This window comes from Petromyzon marinus, chromosome 61 (assembly GCF_048934315.1).
Source record: "Petromyzon marinus isolate PM22_M1 ecotype Great Lakes invasive population chromosome 61, UKy_Petmar_22M1.pri1.0, whole genome shotgun sequence".
NCBI lineage: Eukaryota > Metazoa > Chordata > Hyperoartia > Petromyzontiformes > Petromyzontidae > Petromyzon > Petromyzon marinus.
In genome coordinates this window covers 6,829,685-6,851,231 of record NC_133727.1, presented here as the reverse complement: position 1 = coordinate 6,851,231, position 21,547 = coordinate 6,829,685, and the positions used below count along the sequence as shown (strand labels likewise).

General features: G+C 50.5%; 1 protein-coding gene across 3 annotated transcripts in view; it reads right to left on the bottom strand.

The window, feature by feature from the left end:
* Nucleotides 1–312: 312 nt before the first annotated feature.
* LOC116955762 (copper-transporting ATPase 2-like) overlaps nucleotides 313–21,547 on the bottom strand; it is an 86,039-nt gene continuing 64,804 nt past the window's right edge. For all 3 annotated transcript variants that reach the window (XM_076053485.1, XM_076053486.1, XM_032977054.2), the window contains 4 exons: nucleotides 20,078–20,281; nucleotides 18,122–18,239; nucleotides 13,659–13,761; nucleotides 313–12,237 (listed from right to left, as the gene is read on the bottom strand). In XM_076053485.1, coding sequence (XP_075909600.1) covers nucleotides 11,913–12,237; nucleotides 13,659–13,761; nucleotides 18,122–18,239; nucleotides 20,078–20,281 — 750 coding nt within the window. In that variant the 3' untranslated portion in view covers nucleotides 313–11,912. The remainder of the gene's footprint in view (nucleotides 12,238–13,658; nucleotides 13,762–18,121; nucleotides 18,240–20,077; nucleotides 20,282–21,547) is intronic.

Here is a 21,547-nt window from a genome sequence, read left to right as displayed (position 1 = left end):
ATATTTTGTGAAATCTTTCATTTAAAAGGGGGGGGGGGCGGGGGGGGGGGTTACATAAAGCAAAGCATTAAAAAAATAAAAAAAACCCGAAATGATGAAGGAAGCATCTTCTTGCTGCTTCCTCTGATCCTAAAAAAGAAAAGAGTTTCGATTTCTGCCCCGCTCGGCGAGCATCGCGTCGCGTGGATAACGTACGGCCACATTTGGGGTTCGAATAGCCACGGGCTGACCGCACATCAATCTGCGGTACGATTGTTATTTTAAAAAGGCTGCCTCCCTCTTCCATAATACAGGTGTTTTTTTTTTGGGGGGGGGGGGGGGAGGGGGGTTAGGATTGCGTCAATATGCAATTGTCTCGTTAAACCCGCCACCACCCGACACAGCCGATTTAGTAAGGTTTAATTTCGATTTAAAGCTTTCGTGACTGCAGGGATTCACATTCTTGGTTCTTTCGGTAAAGTCACCACGTAGAAGGGAAACAATAAGATAATAAAAACATAAAACAATAAAATTCTCACGACGTTTCGGCCGCAACGCAAGCAATCATCATCAGGTGTGAAAACCACGGCAATAATTTTTTTGTTTTTGTTTAATTTGTATTATTTCATTATTTCCCTTCCACGTGACTTTACCGAAAGAATCAAGAATATTAGTAAGGTTTGTCACGTAAACAGAACATGGCCAATTCGTTACTAATACAGCACGCCTGGTTTTTGTTGCAGAGCAAAGCCACGACATTTTCAATCCGAGTACGACGTTTCGTGAGCAATTACAACCAGCTTCATCAGGGGACAGCCAGATTTTGCGGAGAAGTCCTCCTGTTTCGTTCCTTAAATAGGTGGGGTAGATGTGATGACATCACTTCATTTACAGGTTTTCTTTGCTTGTCCAGTACACAAATTGAATGTACATCCCACACACACGAAAGCGCGCGTGATCATTACTGCGCGACCGCGTGCACAGTTTAAAAGCGGATTACGGTTTGGATAAATTTAACTTCCTTTTGAAAAGGCGGCGCAATATTCGTAGTGACAGACACCCAACCGGGATTCGTTTTCTTATTTTCCACCACTTCGCTCGTGGACATCAAGGCCCAATATTCAAATATGCTCAAAATGCCCTCCCCCCCCAATATATTGCTATAATATAGATGTATGTTTGTATGATTGTGGTTATGGTTGTACTTTATTAATCCCTAATCTCTGCCATTACATACAATGAAACAAGAGAAGGTAAAAAAACAGAGCAATGTAATACAATACACTATTAGACATTATTGTAAAAAAAGTCAATTCTGTGTTAGTGAATTTTTGTTATATTTTAGGCAAGAAATTCGTTTTCAAATTTATATTTTTTTATCTGGAAGGGGACTCCCAGACCCCCTGGAAGATTTAGTCCCCCCCAATGTTGACTCCATGGCTACGGCCTTGGTGGACACACATCCCTGCCAGAGTGTTCTTCCCTTGCCCCCCCTGTGCCAGGGTGTTCCTCCCTTGCCCCCCCAATTGCGGCTTTCCACGGCGGCCGCGACCCTCAATTGTTGACTCCCTTTTCCACGTCTCGAACATGGGTCTCGTGAGACTCGGCAGCCTGGAAACTAATGCGGATGTAATGTGCAGGGTGCTTAAAAAAATGTTAACACTTCCGAGAATTTGCAACGATATCACAAGAAATGCGCCCTCCGGGCTCTGGAGACCCCGTGGAGAAGATTCCAGGCCACGTGTTTTGACAATGATGACAAAAAATGGAGACTGACTTTTTCAAGATATTAACATACATTTGTTATCATGTTACAGTGTATTATCCGTTCTTTTTCTATTTAAAACGATAGACCCACGTGAGTGTTAACATTCCTTTTGAAGCACCCGGTATATATGTAGTGACGTAACTGGAGCCACTATGGTGTTTAGCGCCAGCTACTGTCACAAGAGTGGAACTGTGCGTCTTGAGCCTCTCTCCGGCACCAGAGTGGGTATGGCATGGAAGCGGCCCTCGGGGGGCACGGTTCTGGTGACGGTCTGAGAGAGGGCAAGTGAGGACGTGACACTCTGGGTGAACCCGAGAGGGCACGTGACCGGGACAGGGTAGCCAGGGGGCCCAAAAGGGAGCTCGAGGGACACGTGATGCTGGGTCGAGAACCTTCTGGCGAGATCCAGAAGGGGGCGTGGCCGAAGGCGGAGGGAGGCCGCGCTCGGGAGCATAAAAGGGAGGTCCCGAGAGCGATCACGGCCGTCTTCTTGGAATCAACCCGCCGGGCTCCGTCTCCTCGATCTTCGGTCGTCACGTTCGGCATCGTGGGTCAGGCAGTACGTTACTGGCCTGACCCAGTTATGTAGTTACCCTGTTGGGGTCTAGTTAACTGTCCTGGTGCGCTATGTAGTTACCCTGTTGGGGTCTAGTTAACTATCCTGGTGTGTTATGTAGTTACCCTGTTGGGGTCTAGTTAACTGTCGTGGTGCGCTATGTAGTTACCCTGTTGGGGTCTAGTTAACTGTCCTGGGGCGCTATGTAGTTACACTGTTGGGGTCTAGTTAACTGTCCTGGTGCGCTATGTAGTTACCCTGTTGGGGTATAGTTAACTGTCGTGGTGTGCTATGTAGTTACCCTGTTGGGGTCTAGTTAACTGTCGTGGTGCGCTATGTAGTTACCCTGTTGGGGTCTAGTTAACTATCGTGGTGCGCTATGTAGCCTCGGCACCATACAGTGCTTGTCACTGTATGGTGCCGGGGCTTACGAAGCCACGGTGGGTAATGTGTTGTCATTACGGGCAGCCCGGGTTACGGGATGTAGTACCAACCCTAGCGGGGCTTGGGTGAGTGCTGGTCAGCGCGGAGGCACCGCGAGCAGCGTGCGGTGTGGGCTCCCGGTGAGGGAGCGAGAGGGAGCGTCAGCCGGCCAGGGTTACCTTGGGGCATGATACGCTGGTTGACCTGCTGTCACGTGACCGGACGATATTGGAGGGGGGCCACCAATGGACGGGGGCTGTGGGGCGGTCACGTGGTCTAAAGGAGCTCTCGGGAACCTTCGAGGAGGAGCTCGAGAGACCTGGAAGGTGGGCGTGGCGTAGGGCGGAGCCAGTCCCAGCCCGGGGGTGTATAACGAGGGCCCCGTGAGGAGTTGGGGGTTCTTCTTGTGCTGGTGTTACGAAGATCCACGTCGGGGAGAAGAAGCCTCTAGCCACGCAGTCCGGGACCCTGTTTGTGGTCCAGAACGGGATAGCAAACCGTGTCTAGTTCTGCCATAGCGTGGTTAGATAGGCATTTGAGAACCGAGTGTAGATCGTGTTGTGTTGCGGGTTAATGTGCAATAAACAGTGTTGCTCCCAAGATAACGTCTGCGACTCAGTTGGACTCACTACACATGCATGCATACGTACGACATCAGAGCGACCGTTTCATCAAAAACAGCAAAGGCTTGGCAAATGTTGCGTATCATTTTAAACGCTCTGTTCGACCTGTGGATTGGTACAACAATTGTCACAGACCTTAGTTTTTTTGTGTTTCTCCTCAAAATGCAAAAGTGACATCAAGATGCAGACGTTAGTAATCACGGCGTGCATTTTTGTCACGTTCCAAACTTTGAACTTTATCGATCTGGACTGTTACAACGGGAAGGGTGAATGTTACACGAGGCATTATGGTTCTTGTTAAGTTGCTTTTTAATCTCTTATGAAGTTTTTAACAGTGCTTTGGAAGGCAGATTCTAATCGAGTAATCACAACTCATCACAAATCCGGAAAAATCGTATGCACATTGCCATCGAGCAGAAGATGAGAAACACATATTTAACAAAGCAAGATCCCATTGTATTATACTGCTGAGAGAGATGGAGCTTTACACAGTTCTTCCTGCCACAACTCCTGGACATGTGTGAAAAAAGGAGCTTTATAGCTCATCGGATTCCTCCAGTATCAATAGTCTGAATATTAGCCCTTTACAAAAAACACTTTCTCAACCTGCAAAGTACTGCACTGAACAATGGTTCAATTGAACTCTGCTGCAATGGAGGAAAGCAATGGAATTTACTCCACCGCACCGTTTCCCACAACGTAGCCCCCCCTCCTCCGCAGCAGGCTATAACGCCGAACACGTCTCACGTGCGGCGGTGGTGGCCCATCCAAGCGTTTGTCCAGGCTCAACCCCTGCTGAGATCCCCAGATCCGAGGAGATGGGGCGCAATGCGGCCGACTTTGCCACGGGCAACAGGGTTAAAATGGGATGCTATGAGCATGAGTGACACAACATAACATGAAAGTGTCATTAGTATTACGAATGTATTTCAATGTAAATATCAATAGAGGCAAGGCTACCATCCTCGCGCGGGGTCTAATCCTGCGCACGATGGCAATATGTTCGGCAGCTAAACGCCAAGATCTAGGTCTGTAAGCCACCACGAGACAGAGCCTTCAGGACAGAGAGAGAGAGAGTTGGCGTCGTTCTGCCGTTCCTCCTTTGTTGAAGGAGCGCAGGCCACAGTGGGGTTCACTGTGTGCGCCAAAAGCTTTGGTTGCATGATGACAACCGCGCCGCTGTGGCTTGTACACCGATTTCAAAGCCGGCAGACGAAATCCACTCGTGGCCTTTGACGATTGGAAAATAAAATGCTTGCTTGGTCAGACCTTTATCGCCGTGCGATTCAAATACACCACCAATCCCAATGGAGGTGTGGGCAAGAGACTGGCTTCAAGTCGAATACCAGGTCGCACAACGTATGCACCGTCGCGAAGTCTCGGCTGTGAAGGCAGCACGATCGTCGCTGCTGCACAACGCCCAGCGCTTTGCGAATCGGCTGAACAGCATTCCTTTTTAAGCGATTGAAAAATCCGGGTTTTTTTTTTTAAACTACCGTAAGCGATTATACCAACTGCAACAAACATTCATGGGATTTTCCGCAGAAACGCTATGGGGCAGGAAAGCAACGACGATATCTAAATCTGAGTATTTCATGTTAATTTGCATCGCAAAATAGAGAATGGTTCACACGGAAAAGCCATGGGTTCACAAGTGCTAAAACACACCTCCAGTGACTTCAGTGACATTGCCTGGCAATACACAACAGTAAAGTCCTGCAAAAGGCGTTTACAATTGAAGAACAGACTCGGGCACAGCACTGGGGGGGGGGGGGAAGGGGGGGGGCTATGGGGAAATGTTCAAACGTTTTACAGGGTGGTTATAGAGGGTGGCACTTCGCAAAAGTGAAGTGTTATTTGGATTATGATTGTTTATACTTTTAGTAATGAAAAAAACTAACTTCGGCGGTTGTAGTTTTATCCAAATCGCACTTGGCTCCAGCTCTTCTCAGGTAGTGTGGCCAGTCGAGCCATTGTGCGTGGAGCGGAGGAGGGGGACACTGCGATTGTAAAACAAATTTTTATTTTATTTTAAAGGCAAGGCTCACCGATCTACTATACAACTCTTTTTCAGAAGCGACCTGGCTATCACAAATGAAAGCTCGCCGAAGCGGCTTATTCATCGTGCGGAAATTTATAGCAGGAAAAAAACTTTAAAACGCGTGATGTTGATTCTAAATGTGGAGGGAAAACCCGGAGGACCCGGATACCAAATATACAGCAGCAGCAGCAGGCGTCAGGGTCGTGATCGAACCCACGACCTGCTGTATACCAGGCGAGGTAGTTAACATCTCATAGCCACCGTGGTGATTCATGCCGCCAAGGATTTTTGACTTTGGGTGGTGTCCAAGGGTCATTATGTTGGTGCAGGGGCCAAAACCCAGCAGCCACCCAGCACAGGCCCTGTTAAGGATTATTCCCTTTGGATCAGTGACATGGGGAAAAGAACGAAATAAATGTACTCTACTTATTACGTGATCTATCTTCTCTACGACGGTAATGATTATTTTGATATAAGTATCGTATAATTTTTCGTCGGACTAGGGACTCATAATATCCGTAAAGAGAGGGTCCTTGTATTTAACATCTGCCAGTTCACCACCGTTAATCCCAAGCACGCCTGACTGCTGATGAGACATTGCATGTCGAAATTGGTCCAAGGGTGTGCTTGTACAGAACTGAATCATCGCCGCTGAAACGATTCACTCCAAGAAGGCCGTGCGGTTTGATGGGTTGTGTAAAGCAAACTTATCATCTCTAACGTCTATAGACACAGATATATGAAGTGGGACGTATCGTCCGGATATTTTGTTATTTAAATTGGCCACATCGACACAAATTACAATTTCAGTAATTAAAACGATGTTCAAACAACAGTGCCTTTTACAGTATCCTAATGCAGTGCGCCAGTCACGAGTTAAAGAGTACAATTGCTAACAGTTAATACTTGTCAACTCATTCAATGCAGGCCATTGCAGGTCATGACTGCACGTGTTTCGATCGACATTACGGAGAGAAGAGCAAACCAGTTAAAGCATGTAGGCCTGATAATTGTTTTTTACCCTTTTATCTGGCAACAAAACTGACACCTTTTTTTTTACAAGGAGTCATGTTTGCATTGACCACAATACCTGCGGTCGGAATGCAAACGTAAAAAAACACATAACTCTGATCATGTATTGGCACTGTCCTTGAAATTGATTGGTCAACACCCGAGACAGCTTTCCTTAGAGCCTAGTGTCACATGGTGTTGGACCAGATGACGCCAAAAGGCGCACAACTCAAAGACAATGCACCGAGTATGCGAGCTCGGGGTGAAGCATTTACACCATTGGAACCTCCTTTGCCAGTACGAGCTCTCATACTCCGATGGTGCATCGTCTTTGAGTCGTGCGCCTTTCGGCGTCATCTGGTCCAACACCAACGTGTGACGAGGCTCTAAGGAAAGCCGCCTCGGGTGTGAACCAATCGATTTCAAGGACAGTGCCAATACAATTATCAGAGTTGTGTTTTTGTTTGTTTGCATTCCGACCGCAGGAATTGTGGTCAATGCAGACATGACTCCGTGTAAAAAAAAAGTGACAGTTTTGTTGCCAGGTGAAAGGGTAAAAAAAACAATGATCATATTTTGCTACTGGCAAAGGACGTTCCAACACGTTGGCCCTTCGCGACCGATTATTATCCACAATAGAGTTTGCGCTTTGGGTTGTATAGCGTAAATAAAAATGTCCCGTTAAACCCGCCACCACCCGACACAGCCAATTAGTAAGGTTTGTCGCGTAATTGCCGGCGAAACATTGCACTTGGGTGGTGGCGGGTTTAACAGCACATTGATTCTTCACGCGATCTAAAAAAAAAAAACCCCTATTATGGAAGAGCAAACCAGCACGACGTTTCATTTACAGAAAGCACAACACTACAATTGCAGCAAGTAGTAACAGGATGCACCGGCACAGGTGATTTTTGACACCAAATTTACAAGCAACGGAACTCGCCACCGCACACTCTTGACGCCGAACGGACGTTCCCGTGATGCAGCGTTACCTCGAATATTACGAACTGCGCATTTGACGGCACCAACGTTTGCAACGAGCCCAGTAGCTGCGGCAACGCATTCTCCCGCGCGTGAGATTATCGAGACATCCGTGTTACGTCGGTGGCCCCGTGGGCAACAATCGTTAATTTCTTCGATCACGGCGTTCTATAAAAATACACTGCAGTCTGGGTCAAGTTTTTGATTTGAGCATTTCACTTGGAGAGCCCCTCCGTCCACCCCCATTAAAAAAATAATAATGGTCCAAGTACCCGGGGATGATGGATACATTCAAAGGCCCGGTTCAAATCGTCACAAGACCTATTTCGAGTGAACGCCCAGGGAGGGTGGGGGGGGGGCATTAAAGCGGCAGCGACATCTTTCGCAGGTCCGCGAGCAGTTCGTGAACATCAATTGCACTTTAAAACATTCCATTGTTCAAGCAATAAAAAGCCGTTAAAACGAAAACACCATCCAGAACGCCGGACATAGCGGAAGAGGTAGTTGGCACGGTTATCGCCGAGAGGGGGATGGACACACGACCCGATCCCGTCACACGCGCCGTTCTGCCACTTCGCTGCAGCTCACCAACACTTCACCGCGCCTAAACGCTGCTTACTGCAATCTTACCAGCGTGACATCGTCGCGGCCAGATAATGTGCGGAACTCGCCATGGAATTTTTTTTTTTTTTAAACGGGTAGGCTCTTCCGAATAATTAGCTACAGCTGCTGCTTACGAGGTAGATCTTCCAAACGCTCTAATTTTCCCCCGCTGCTAGATTCTAATTTGGAGACGCCGCTGCCGCCGCTGTTGTTGTCTGCCGGCTGAGTTGACCCTTGGAGAAGAGCTGCGTAGCTCAATGGCATTCGGGAGGCGGGCGGGAGGGGAATAAACTTTATAAACGTGACTCCGTCCTGTCTGGCACAACGCCCCACCTGTGATGCTGCAGGGCCTGCCAGCGTTCGAGACAGAGGTGGCCTGGAAGACCTCTCCACACTGAACTCTACAGCGGTGGTGGCCAAGACGTAAAGCAGGATCCATGGGTGGGAGAGGGTCACAATCAATACATTTGTGGGTCTCGGGACAAACCGGGACAAACGCCGGGCACCACTGAGCCGACGACAATTCTCGTTTCGGCCGATGCCAAATAAAAAGCCCCGAACGAGAATGAAGCTCATATCTTAACGAGATAATGCCGAACAATAGATGGCCCTAGTATTTGGTATTACCAGGGGACTGGCAAACTTTCAACGAGGAAGGGCCATTTTTTTTTTAATCTTTGCGCCAAATAGTTCGAGAGCCGCATCACACGCGCAGAGTCACGTGTGCACAAACACGGCGGTTATATACAGCAGATGACAAATTCTGACTTAAATTTAAACAAAATAGGTGATGGAATAAACTTCGTCCATTTACTTTTTTCCACCCACCCTTAGCAGATCGCGTAAATGTATGTGTCGTAAACCCGCCACCACCCGACACAGCCAACTGGCAACAATGCAGCTCGTGACTGTTGTGCACATTTATCTCGTCACCAAAACATTCCATAGTGACCCCACTGCCTGTCATATGTCATAAATTTGACTATTATCGTCGAGTAAAATTACATTTAAGATTTAAGTAAAACAACAATGGCTGTCTGCCGGGGGGGGGGTGGGGGGTTGGGGGGGAATCGAACCCTGGCACAGGAGCCAAAGAACCGCGCACGCTACAATGGAGCCACAAGGTTTCTGACCCCTGGGTCAATCTACTAAATCGCGCACAGGGAACTCTAACGCGTCATGATCCAGAGATCTGGGTTCGTAAGTCCAACTTCACTCCCGTCGATTCCAAACACGTTGTACGGCACGTGCACTACACGCGGGGAACGACTTTAAACATTGTATAATCTCCTGTGGCTGTAGATGCCACTGGTTCTTCACGTTCTGCAGACATAAATGCCACCACCGCCATTCTATTGCGCGGCGGCTGAACTTACGACTCGCAGTCCGAACAGGCAGCTGGACATACGGACAGATCTGTTCGTAAGTAGAGTCCCTGCATAGGACAGGGTTCATTGTTGGCGATGACTTGTGGTGAATCGCGGAGCCCTCCGAGATCCACCAAGAGAGATCAACCGTGCTTGTTGGATTGGCCACCGATGGCTGCGGCCCACGGTAAATGTGATTATGCGGATGACGGGTCACTGGCAAACGTGCAAAATGTTACGCGTTGATTTTTTTCAATTCGTTTGCACATTCGAAAGTGCTCGGAAATTCTGCATCGCTTCGAAGGTTCATCACGGAACCCGTCGAGCGGATCACTTGAGCAACGTGGCCACGTAAAATATTTTTGATTTCATTAAAACGTATATACATGCAAATGATGGATACTAAAATAATCACCGATAAAATTGCGTAAAACACTCAACTCAATGCGGTTACAGATATTTCGCGGCAGGGAGGGAAATCACCGCCTACTCCCTTCGATAGGATTAAGCTGAAATTCATTAAATTCTCTGTCCACCACTTACAACTGCATTAGTTTCACATTTTACTATTACTCTGCTTGTTTACCCAGCAAAGTCTCAAGGTTCAGGATGGTCCTGCCAAGTTTTTTAAGCGAGGTGGGCAATGTTGCTGCTGCTGCTGCTGTGTGCAACCCCAATTGAGTACAGTAGAACCTCAGAGATTGAACACCCCAGAACTCGGAACAATTCGGTGATCGAACAAAATTTGACCATTTTTTCGCCCCGGACATCGGATAAAAATTCGGAGGTCGAACTGGAAAGAACTGGTTTGGGCCGAGACGCGTAGCCAGGGCGACCGAGACGCGTAACCAGGGCGACCGAGACGCGTAACCAGGGCGACCGAGACACGTAACCAGGGCGACCGAGACAAAGGCGAATGGCCCAGTTCACGCGTAGCTCTTGCCCAGTGCAGACCCGCAAAAACATCGTTCCATTAACTTTTTCCTCACCACCTTCCACTCAAGCCATCCACTCTCCTCACTACAGGTAAAGTGAAGTTCAATGTTCATTTATTCTATTAATTATAACTGTTTCTTGTTTTTTTGTATGCTCTTATGTACTGTACTGTATTTTTATATTGTAAACTTTGTGTAAAAATGGCCCATAACAGGAGCATCCTTGGGTGGGGAACCAATGAATGCCATTTCCATTCATTCTTATGGGGAAAACTGATTCGGTGTTCGAACAAATCGGTGTTCGAACACGGCTTTGCAACGAACCAAGTTCAAACTCCGAAGTACCACTGTATTACATTTTTTTTACTGTTTTGGATGTTTGGTCAACACCAGTTACGTTGTACGTTGTTTTGAGCTGTGGAACCTGGAGGAAACGGACGCAGAGCAAGGGGAGCGCGAACAAGCTCCGCACGGAAGGACGCCCGTGTCGGGAATGGAACCCTGCCCCCCGCCCCCTCAATCCCTTCTGGCTGTGGTGTGCGAGCGTTACCACTGCGCCACCACTCCGCCGACCCCCCCCATAACACGTGACACCCAACACGCCTGATAACTGCGCAAATACGCTCGGCATCAATTAAGACGACACCGTAAACCCTTTGGCAGAGGACGCAAGTTAAAAAAAAATATTTTGTCATTTCCCCCCCATCTGCAGATCAGAGCAAGTTTATATATCGCTCCGAATTCATGTCATGTACCGGATGTATGCTGAACATCTTTCGCACCGCACGTAGCCAACCGTGCTAATCGGAGGTGCGGGGAAAGGACGCCAACAAACTAATTAACCATGCGTTTTGCATTTTAGACGCAGAAACAGGATTATTATTGTTTTTAAACCATACAAATATTGTATAATGAGAGGTAATTCACCTCGTGCAGAGTGGCGGCACCGTAATAAAAATAAGCTTACGTGAAGAGGTTAAATAGGCCGCAGCGAGCGAGAGAGAGCAATGGAATGCGTCCACACTAATCTATTATTTTGATGATGCTTGTTCGCCCAGGAAAGCTTCACGGGGTCTCACGACTCTTTTTTTTTTCTTCAAGAGGGTCCTGGGGAAAAGAAAGTTCCGCTTTCTCCGCTCCCGTGGCAAGAAAGGAGCGTCGCGGGAGGCGACATCGCGTGCTCGCCTTCACAGGCCGCTCGCTGAAAAAAAGCTTTCCTCTTTCTTTGACGTTAATCTTCAGGCGAAAACAAAACAAACAAAACAAACAAAGAAAAAAAAATATCCTCCGCACGACAACTCGTTCGTGACTGCAATAAGACCGCGACAAAGTCGGCAAGTCCAACAACGTATTTACATTGTAAAAGTTCGAGCTAAAAAACCTTGCCTCGCAAGCGTGCGATAGACTCCAAGGTTGCCATCACGTTATTGCACAAGATGCACTGCTGGGGAAAGGTCCCGGGGAGGCGCGGGAAGGAGGGAGGGAGGCGCGGGAGGGAGGGAGGGAGGGAGGCGCGGCGGGTGGAGGCTTCACGCGACGACGGGCTCTCTCCCCGGCACAGGCGAGAGCGCGGCGATCGGCCGCGGCGGCCGACGACGGTCAAGTCCCACCAGTCTCGCCGCCGTTCACACGTCGGTCGTGAATTCGTGGTGCGAGCCGCCGCTGCCGCCGCCGCCGTCGCCGAGCAGCGAGTGCCGGTCGAGCAGCTGCACCGAGAGGCCGGCGGCGGTGCCGCCGCCGGCCATGCGCTTGTCCGCGGTGAGCGACGCGATGGACGTCTGGCTGATGAACTTGACGCGGTCCCAGACGCCCAGCTTCGGGGACGTGCGCCCGTCCACCCAGGCGGGACGGTCTCCCATGCCCACGGCGACGCTCACCTCCGAGAGGCTGCACCCGCGCACGCGGCCCCGGGTCTGCGCCTCCAGGCGCGGGCGGCTCGGCTTCTTGTACCTGACGAAAGACAAAGGGTCCTCGCCTACAGCCGCGCGGCGGGCGCCTGTGACGGCCGGGCACGGCACCGTGGCACACACCAAGGGGCGGTGGCTGGTACCGCGCCCGGCCACCTTTGTCTCCCGAGTCGGTGAAGGGGAGCGGGGGGGGCCCAGGACCGGTGCAGATCCTCGTCAGTATTGGCCGAAAACGGGTCACCGGGTTCATAGTGCAGCGCGCTAACCCGCTGCACTACAGCTCCGCGCTGCACTAGAGCACGCACAGTGAAGCCACCGCACGACCGGTGCACACATTTCCTGCGCGCTACGATTGCGTGTCCGGACATTTCGGCTAATGATGTACGCAAACGAATTCACGGACTTCAATTCTCCGAGAGCCACCGACAGCGCCCTGCTCGGCGTGCACCGGCGCGCTCTGGGCCCCGAACCCGGGGTCACCAGCGGGATTTTATCCGCACGGCGCACCAGCGCTCTGGAATTCCCGGCCTTTGGGAGGTCAAGGGCCCGGAGTCGATAGCTGAAGACCCCACGATCCGATTTAACGGGGCCTTTCTCCACCCACCCCGCCCGGCTTCCCTCTCCTTCACTATCCACAACCTAGGTTCTCCCATTTTAGGTTAGTTTAACACGTAGTCGTGATTTCGAAAAGTTTTTTGGTTTGGACATGTTTGTTTTTGTTGTAGTACAGGGTTAGACTGATGGCCTTAATCTAAGTTGTCTCGTGGTTGTTGTTGTTGCTGTTTGACTTGCATCCCACTGGGATTTTTTGCACACAGCGTTGGTGTACGGTGGTTTTTTTCAAGGAATATTTAGCTGTTTTTTTTCATGGATTTTCTGTTTGCACCAGTCACACATAGTCACTTTAAGATGTTTTTCTTGTTCGTGTTTTTGTGCCGAATGGCTCACAGGGCTATACCAAAATAAAGAAACTGAAAACTGAAAGTCGTAGGCTTTCGCGACCAATATTATCCACACGCCCGGTGTTGCGGTACCTCCGAGCGTAGCCAGGGCACCACGGTCGCCAGATGTAAACTACCTCGTGATCCCGACCCTGACACCTAGCTATTCGGAGCGTGCGTGTCTCTGTCTCTCCATGTGTTCACGTGGAATTTCCTCTGGGTCCTCCGGTTCCACCCCCCCCCCCCACATTTAGAAAGAACATCACAAAGCGTTTCGAGTACTTGGCTGCTGTACATGTCCATGTGACGATAAGCCACTTCTCGCCGAGCTACCATTTGTGGCCAGGTCGCTTCTGAAAAAGAGCTTTACAGCTCACAGTGGGCCTTACCTGGTTAATAAAAATAAAAAAAAAACTGAATTCACAGCCGTTTGCCAGTGCCGCCGTCAACCGTACCCACCCGCGATCCAATCGCGCCAAACGCACGTAGGTCACGGCGCTACAGACGGCGGGCGTTAGCTCACCTCTTGAGCATCAGCGACGAGAGCACAACAGACACGGACGAGGCAGCCATCGCTGCGGCCGCCATCCACGGTTGCAGCACCAGCCCCGCCGGCATGAACACCCCTGCACACGGCGGCAAAGAGGCACAGAAGGTGCGGGCACGTGAGCGCCGCATGGCGCGCCCCCGTATACGGACAGGTGAAGCTTCGCGGGGCTTTGCGCGTCCTTAGCATTCAACCTTCGGCACGTGTCGCGACGGGTATACCCGCGAGATCCGCCCGGATCCGTCCGATGCTCTCCGAGCTGCGGGAGCTTCCGGATGCCGAACGAAAACGTTATTAGGTCACGCTCGCTGACCCGCAATATTCTTGGTGCTGTCGGTAAAGTCACGTAGAGGGGAAATAATAAAACAATAAAAATAAAACGTAATAAAATAAAACTCTCACGACGTTTCGGCCACAACACAAGCAGCCGCCCTCAGGTGAAGAACAGGGCTGTCGGAATGACAGCGTCCTCATTAGGAAAGCGTCCTCTGTTGATATGTAAACTCCTTTGTCAAGGCGCTCTCCTCCTCCCACCCAGCTTAAAATACGCTGCCAAGCTTAGCAGTGTTCACTGGAGCGCTGTCTTTCCGATAGTTCTGTTTCTTCACCTGAGGACGGCTGCTTGCATTGTGGCCGAAACGTCGTGAGAATTTTACTTTATTATGTTTTATTTTCATTATTTTATTATTTCCCTTCTACGTGACTTTACCGAAAGAACCAAGAACATGAATCCCTGCAGTCACGAAAGCTTTAAATCGAAATTTGACCCGCAATACCTCGCTGATCTCGTCAAGGGCCACAAGGCATCACACGAACTCCGGTCATCCACGCAGCAGTGGCTTTTGGCTCAGCCACCGAACAAAGACGGTCACCGCATCACGCAAGGCTCGTGCTCGTCGAGAACGGCTTTTTGCGTTTAGTTTGTTGCCAAAGTGGCGGTGCTGCGGACAGCCCCAGGTAGCCTCAAGAGACCTGGACATTGTGCTTCCCCCTCACTTCTGACTATCACGGTTGGCTACGTATGGTGCAAAAGAAGTTCAACGCACATACTGCCCATAGACTCAACACTACCTATAGACTCAACACTACCCATAGACTCAACAATACCCATAGAATCAAACCTACCCATAGACTCAACACCGCACCTCCGATTAGCATGGTTGCCTACGTACGGTGCGAAAGAGGTTTAATATACACAACAACCGCCATTCGCCACTAAGTGGCGGTGACGTCACCACAACGCTTGTGCCAGGCCATGTGCACCTTGAGGCAACGTGAAGTGTCGAACGCCCGCGGGCAGGAGATCACGGGGCAGACCCAAGTGCCACGGGTCGACTGACTAAGATGACTGAGATGACTGGCTGATGCACCACCTGTGCCCCCTACTGTGCCAACTTGCTGTGCTTTAGCCACCCGGCGCTCCGCTCGTTGTTGTGAGCGTCGCTTCTCCGCCCTCCGTTGTTGTTGGAGGGCGACGACCTCCAACTGCCCAGTAGCGTCCTTCATGAGCCTCCTCCACAGAGGCCGATCTTGACACCGCTGGTACCAGTCATCGGCAAGTCCACTCAGCTCCACGTCCCCCTGTACAACATCACTCCATCTCTTCTCTAGCTCGTGCCGCGCCCATTTAGCCCCCTCGATCCGATCGAACAAAAGCTGTTTCGGCATGCGGTGGCTTGGCATACGGGCTACATGACCCAGCCAACGCAGCCTTGCCTGCCGGAGGAGCTCACCGATGGGACCTTGCCCAGATCTTTCAAGGATATTTGAGCTGCTCACACAATCCAGCCTGGTTAAACCCAAGATGGATCGTAGGCAGCCTAGCCTAAATGTTTCTAACCGGCGAATATGTTCCATTAGGGGGGTCCACGTTTCGCAAGCGTAGAGAAGGGAGGGAATGACCGTGGCCGAGAAGACCTGAAGCTCAGTGCGGAGCGACAGACCAGGTAGCTTCCACACAGCGTTACGCAACCGATGAAAAGATATTGCTGCTCGACTGATTCGGAGTGAGACCTCTGCTGTTAAACTGGAGCCGGTCATAAGCACACTGCCCAGGTATGGGGAAACTCTCCACTCTCTCCACAACTACCCCATCACCGATTGGGAGTTGTGGGGGTGGAGTGTCCAATGGTACAAAATACCCAGGCAGGGCTTAGTTTTGGTGGGGCTGATGGTAAGGCCCCATCTCTTAGTGGCATGCTCCAGTCTCAGCAGCAGCGCCTCCAACTCCTCCTCTGAATGAGCAGCTATTACCAAATCATCGGCATACATAACGTGGTTGAGCAATTGGGAGCCATCCCTTGACCGCACCCGGGCATCCATCAGCCTCCCATTATATCTGTACCATATGGAGATTCCCCCGGTACAGCTATTGAAGGCTTTACGAACTACGTGGTCAAAATAGATGTTAAATAATGTGGGAGCCAGAGGATATCCCTGTCGCACCCCAAGGTGTACAGGGAATGGCTCTGACTCCCGGCCACGTAGTTTTACCCGGGCCCGCTCACCATCATGAAGGTCCTTAATGATCATGAGCAGAGGGTCAGGTACTCCAAAAGCACGAAGAACAACCCAGAGCTCAGGCCTACTGATGGTATCATAGGCCGTGACCAGGTAAATAAAGCAGAGATGTAGGTCTTGCTGGAATTCCCTACAACTCTGCTGTAGCAGACGGACAGAAAATATGGCATCTGTGCAGGACCGCCCTTTGCTGAAACCGCATTGGGGCTCCGCAAGCCTCTTCTCAGCATGCCTGGCAAGGCGATGTTGAATAATCTTTGCCAGGACCTTTCCCGGCACACTGAGGAGTGAGATGCCCCTGTAGTTGTTACAGTCTGTGCGGTCCCCCTTCTTAAAAAGGGGGACCACCAGGGCATCCTTCCAATCCTGCGGAACCCGTCCAGTGGTCCAGACTGTTGTTATGGTGTTATATAGGGCAGTCTGTTCACAAACGCCACCCGCCCTCAGCATTTCGCTTGGGAGATCATCTCTGCCCGCTGCCTTTTCTGGTTATAAATACACACATTTACATACAAGCACACTCCCCCTACTGTCGAGGACGCTTCACTGCAACCACCACTGGCCCCTTCTCAAATGCCCATGTCAGTCTCCCCCCAGGGACAAAAAAAATCAATGCCTTCCACTCAATGGTCTCATCCCACACCGCCAACCTGGCCACTGGTAAACCGATCTGAACCTTAAGCCGACAGCGGAAGACAGACGAGCACCATGTCCAATAAAGACTGCAGAAACTTCGAGCGCTTCCTCAAATTGGTGATATTTCTTGAGTAATTTGGCCATTAATAATAATACTTTCATTTAATATATAGCGTCATTCCCATAATGCTGTACATTAATTATACATAAGGACCAAATCCTATATACAGCCACTACTCCAAGAGAATAAACTTCCTACTACTACTCCCAAGAAAAATAATAACTTAATAATAAAAAATTAGAAATGGCACCAAAATAAAAAAGCACAAATACCACACGAGGTCTACACATTCCAGACCACAATTCCAACTTTCCAACCAGGAGGGCCACAAAATTACGACTAATTCATACCAATAGATCAAATGTCCAAAAAGTTACAATTCTTCCCCCAGCTGAACCGTGGATGAGAAGTCCCGAATACCTTCGCTGTATATGGTCGTAAAAAGATTGGGTCTGACTCGTATCAATGGATGTTTACAAGATCTGCTCTGCTATCAATCCCAATTCTTCACGTAGCTTCCTTCTGACACACACGACATCCTCCTGTGAACACTCATCACATCCCTGTTTAACATTGCCCCTCGCCACTCAAACAAGACTCGGACTCATTCTCCATTACGTTTGGGAAAGAGGGCTTGCCCTTCCCCTCCCGGCGACAGCGTAAATCCTCAGTTTAACACGTAGCATGCTTTCGCGACCAATATTATTCATAATAAACGTTTTTGGGTTAGATCGCGTTGTTTATAAATGTGTCGTAACCCTCCACCACCCGACACGGCCAATCGGCAAAAATCCTTGGCCGCGGCCGCCTCTGCGAAGGAAAGGGTTTGACCCCGGGCACTACACTCGAGCAGAAGACTTCTTTGGGGAGCCGACAGGCTGAAAGGGAAGGACGGAAAGCTTCCACCGGGAGCTCCAGTTCCACATACAGCAGCAAACCAGCAGCTCCACACAGTTCAACGTACATACATATATAGAGACGCGAGGAAAGCCTCCGTCCTGCCTTGTTTGTATGTTGAATTACTTTCGCACCGTGCGTAGCCAACCATGCTCAATGGCCCTCCGCTGCATCGAGAATCGGCCCGGCCTAACAGCCACTTGCTGGGGGGGCGCGGAGGGAGCGCTTGGGCACGCTTGTCCCGGAGACAGCTCCTAGGGTGTTCATACCGCACTGCGCACGGTGGGCTGGGGGGGGGTGGGGTGAGCGGTGCGACGAGGGGAACCTGCAGCAATGGGGATCCCGACGACGTTGTAGATGAGGGCGAACACGAAGTTGATGTGGATGCGTCGCACCGTCTTCTTGGAGAGGTGAATGCTGGCAACGACGTCCAGCAGGTCGTTCTGCGCACAACAGACGCAGACGGGGCTCAACGCCTACAAAGACAAAGACCTCCCGTATAGCCTCCAATACACCGCAGGGACGAGTGCTGTTAGTGAGCGCCTATGAAGGGTGGACACGGCACAAAAGCGGGTGGGTGGCTAGCACCACGCCCGGGCCGCCTTTGCCTCCCTCTGCTGATGTTAACACACCGCACTAGGCACTCGTACAAGGCTGAGTCGACCGAGGGGAGGCCTGTAACCAGTTCAGATATTCGCCACTGTGATTGGTCGTGAGCGGTGAATCGAACGGTCCGTTCGGTGCAGCATAGAAAAGTCAGAATCGGTCTTGATGAGACTGCAGGAGAAATCCGATGAGCTATGAAGCTCTTTTTCACGGATGTCCAGTATGGGCACGGGGTCAGCAGAGAAAAGTGCGCTAAACACTGGGTCAACGCTGCCCTCAACACCTGCAGCCACTGGTGGCAGACACGAGCCCGATGGACAGGTCTCGGTCTCCACGTTCCATTGGGCAGAAACCACAACGGGAATTCAACGTGCGTTGCCGCAAAATGCGCAATGAGGTTCCCTACACAACGACCAAAACATTTACAAGGAATTCAGACTCGGAATATTGATTGATACCGGACTAGCTTTACTACCCGGCTTCGCCCGAGACTTGGGATTCTTTGCTTGGATTAATACACGCGACGTCGGCAGGCACACTGCGTGACGCTGCCCCATGCGGGTGACATCACAGATGTGACGTCACCGCTCACTGGCCGTGCAAAATATATCTATGATTGCGCCCCACCCCAAAATACAAAAATATATTGTTATACTTTTTGCATTGTGTACAGTCTGGAAGCTACCCACATGCCAAAATTTCAAGTTTGTTGCATGTTGAGAAGCATGCTAAACATTTCGAACAGACACACATTCACAAATTTCCCTTTTTTATATATATAGATGACATATGAAGCTCTTTTTCAGAATGTAGCATGTCCACAAATAATTGTTCCTTCATCATTAACTATAAAAATGAATTAGTGGCCGGGTTCACAGTGCAGTGCTCTAACTTACGGTGCGTGCCCCACCGTCCATTCATCAACAATCCCACGCACCTATAGATTCAGCAGGCTAAACTCGACTTACAACACAAATCATAGATGCACGTATCATGGCACGTGCAATCTAAAAGAGCGAAAGCTGATGAGCGCAATTGTATGCATGTGTGTACTACTCGGATAATGGTAAACACTTTTTGGAATTTAAAAAAGACAGAACCTATTCGCCACAACACAAATAAGTAAAAACAAAACATGAATTGCTAATTCTACTCGTAGACTTCGGCAACCCAAATTACGGTTCGCATTTAACTTGTACGACCGGACCCAAAAATCAATCGCATTGTGTGTGTGTGTGGGGGTTCACGATTCGTAACAGACTCAAAAGGTCCCAATGAATCACGTGACTACGAAGAGAGACGCAGCGCTTCGCCGTGCTGACTGTGCCGCGGGGTGAAGATGCCGGCGCCGGCACTGCCGCAGCCACACGCTCCCGGGCACAACACGGCGCGCGAGACGTTACCTACCATGCCTGGTGCACAGGAGGTCGTGGCTTCCATCGCGACCCTGATGCCAGCATACTGCGCAGATTGCGTGTTTTTCCCTCCCCGTGGCCACGTGGATTTTTCCCCGGACCCTCCACTTTTTCACCCTCCACACTTCTAGACTCAAGCGTCACGCTACGCATTTCCACGCGACGATAAGAGCCGCTTTCCCGATGGGCTGTCACTTGTTACCTTACCCGGTAAAATAAATAAACGAAATGGTTCCTAAAGTTTGCCGCTGTGGACTCACGCGGATGAGGACAATGTCCGCCGCCTCGATGGCAACGTCGGTGCCGGTGCCGAGCGCGATGCCCACGTCGGAGCGGGCGAGTGCCGGCGAGTCGTTGACGCCGTCGCCCACCATCGCCACCGTCTGTCCGCTCTCTTGCAGCTGCTCCACCTTGGCCACCTTGTGCGAGGGCAGCACCTCCGCAAACACGCGCCTGATGCCCACCTACAAAGACAAAGATCGCACCGCACACACACACCCCCGCCCACGCCACGCCACGCATAGCCTTTAGCGGACCCATGGGGCAAGTGCTGTTAAGCGAGCAGCACCTATGAAGGCGTGGCCAGCACCACGCCCGGCCGCCTTCGTCTCCCCTAGTACCGATGTTTCACACCCCACAGCACCAGGTACTCGACGACTTAGGGGAGGGCCCAGGACTGGTTCAGATAGTCACCACTATTATTGGGTCCGTAGCACATTGAGCCAAGCACTTTGCCACTGCTCCCTACAGTACACTGCCTACCTACACACACACACAGCAAGTCCACGCACGCGCGCCTGCACGCGCACACACACACAGCACAGCTGCCTGTGTACCATTCACAGCCTACACCAAAACACGTGGCTAGTGAATTGTATTCAAACGCTTGTGAAAGGGATCCACCATCCAGTTTAAATCAGTTACAATCGTGCTGTGAAGCTACCTACGTATTAAGATTGTCAAGGAAGTTGAAATGCCAGGCGATTTGGCCAAATGCTCGCGCAGCCTATGGAAACATCAGCCGCAATGATGATAATTACTACCGGGATTGGTGAATTTACATCGCACTGCAATAAAGAACCAAACACTTTATTTTTCATCATCAAAAGCCACTTGTGTGCCATCACCTGCCACCCTTTTAAATTGATGCATCAGCCCAGCTCCCTGCCTTGCTTGTGACAAATTCACCCGGAATGTGGCCAATCTCATCTCGGAAGGGGAGCCGAGCCTGGACGGTGCTTGGACGGGATGAACGCCACGCACAACACGTGTTATCGGTGAAGAGACAGACATTTTTTTGTCGCTCATACTTGCATTCGAGAAATTTTATGGAGGGCAGTGAGCACCGAAGCAAAACTCTCAAAGATGGGATTGCACGACAGTTCACGGTAGACCCTCGAGCCAGTCGAGAGGGTGTCGCTGCCACCAGCCTGTGTCGGTAACACTTTCGTTGGTGGTCATTTCTCCGTTATTGTTTTGATGACATTAGCGCAGGATGAATGTTTATGTCAGTGTTCTTTACTCAATTTTCAGAGGTGGGGTGGGGGGGGGAGGAGGGGAGCACTTTTGTCAATAAGACGTCAGCGTGAGAGGGCCGGCCACATTTAAAACCACTGGGTTTGACAGCAGCACGATGATGATGTTTTCACATTTGTGCATTGTCGAGGGGGGCCGCACACCAGGGGCTGCACTAAAAGGCCACCGGGGACCGCCAGTGGCCCAGGTTTACT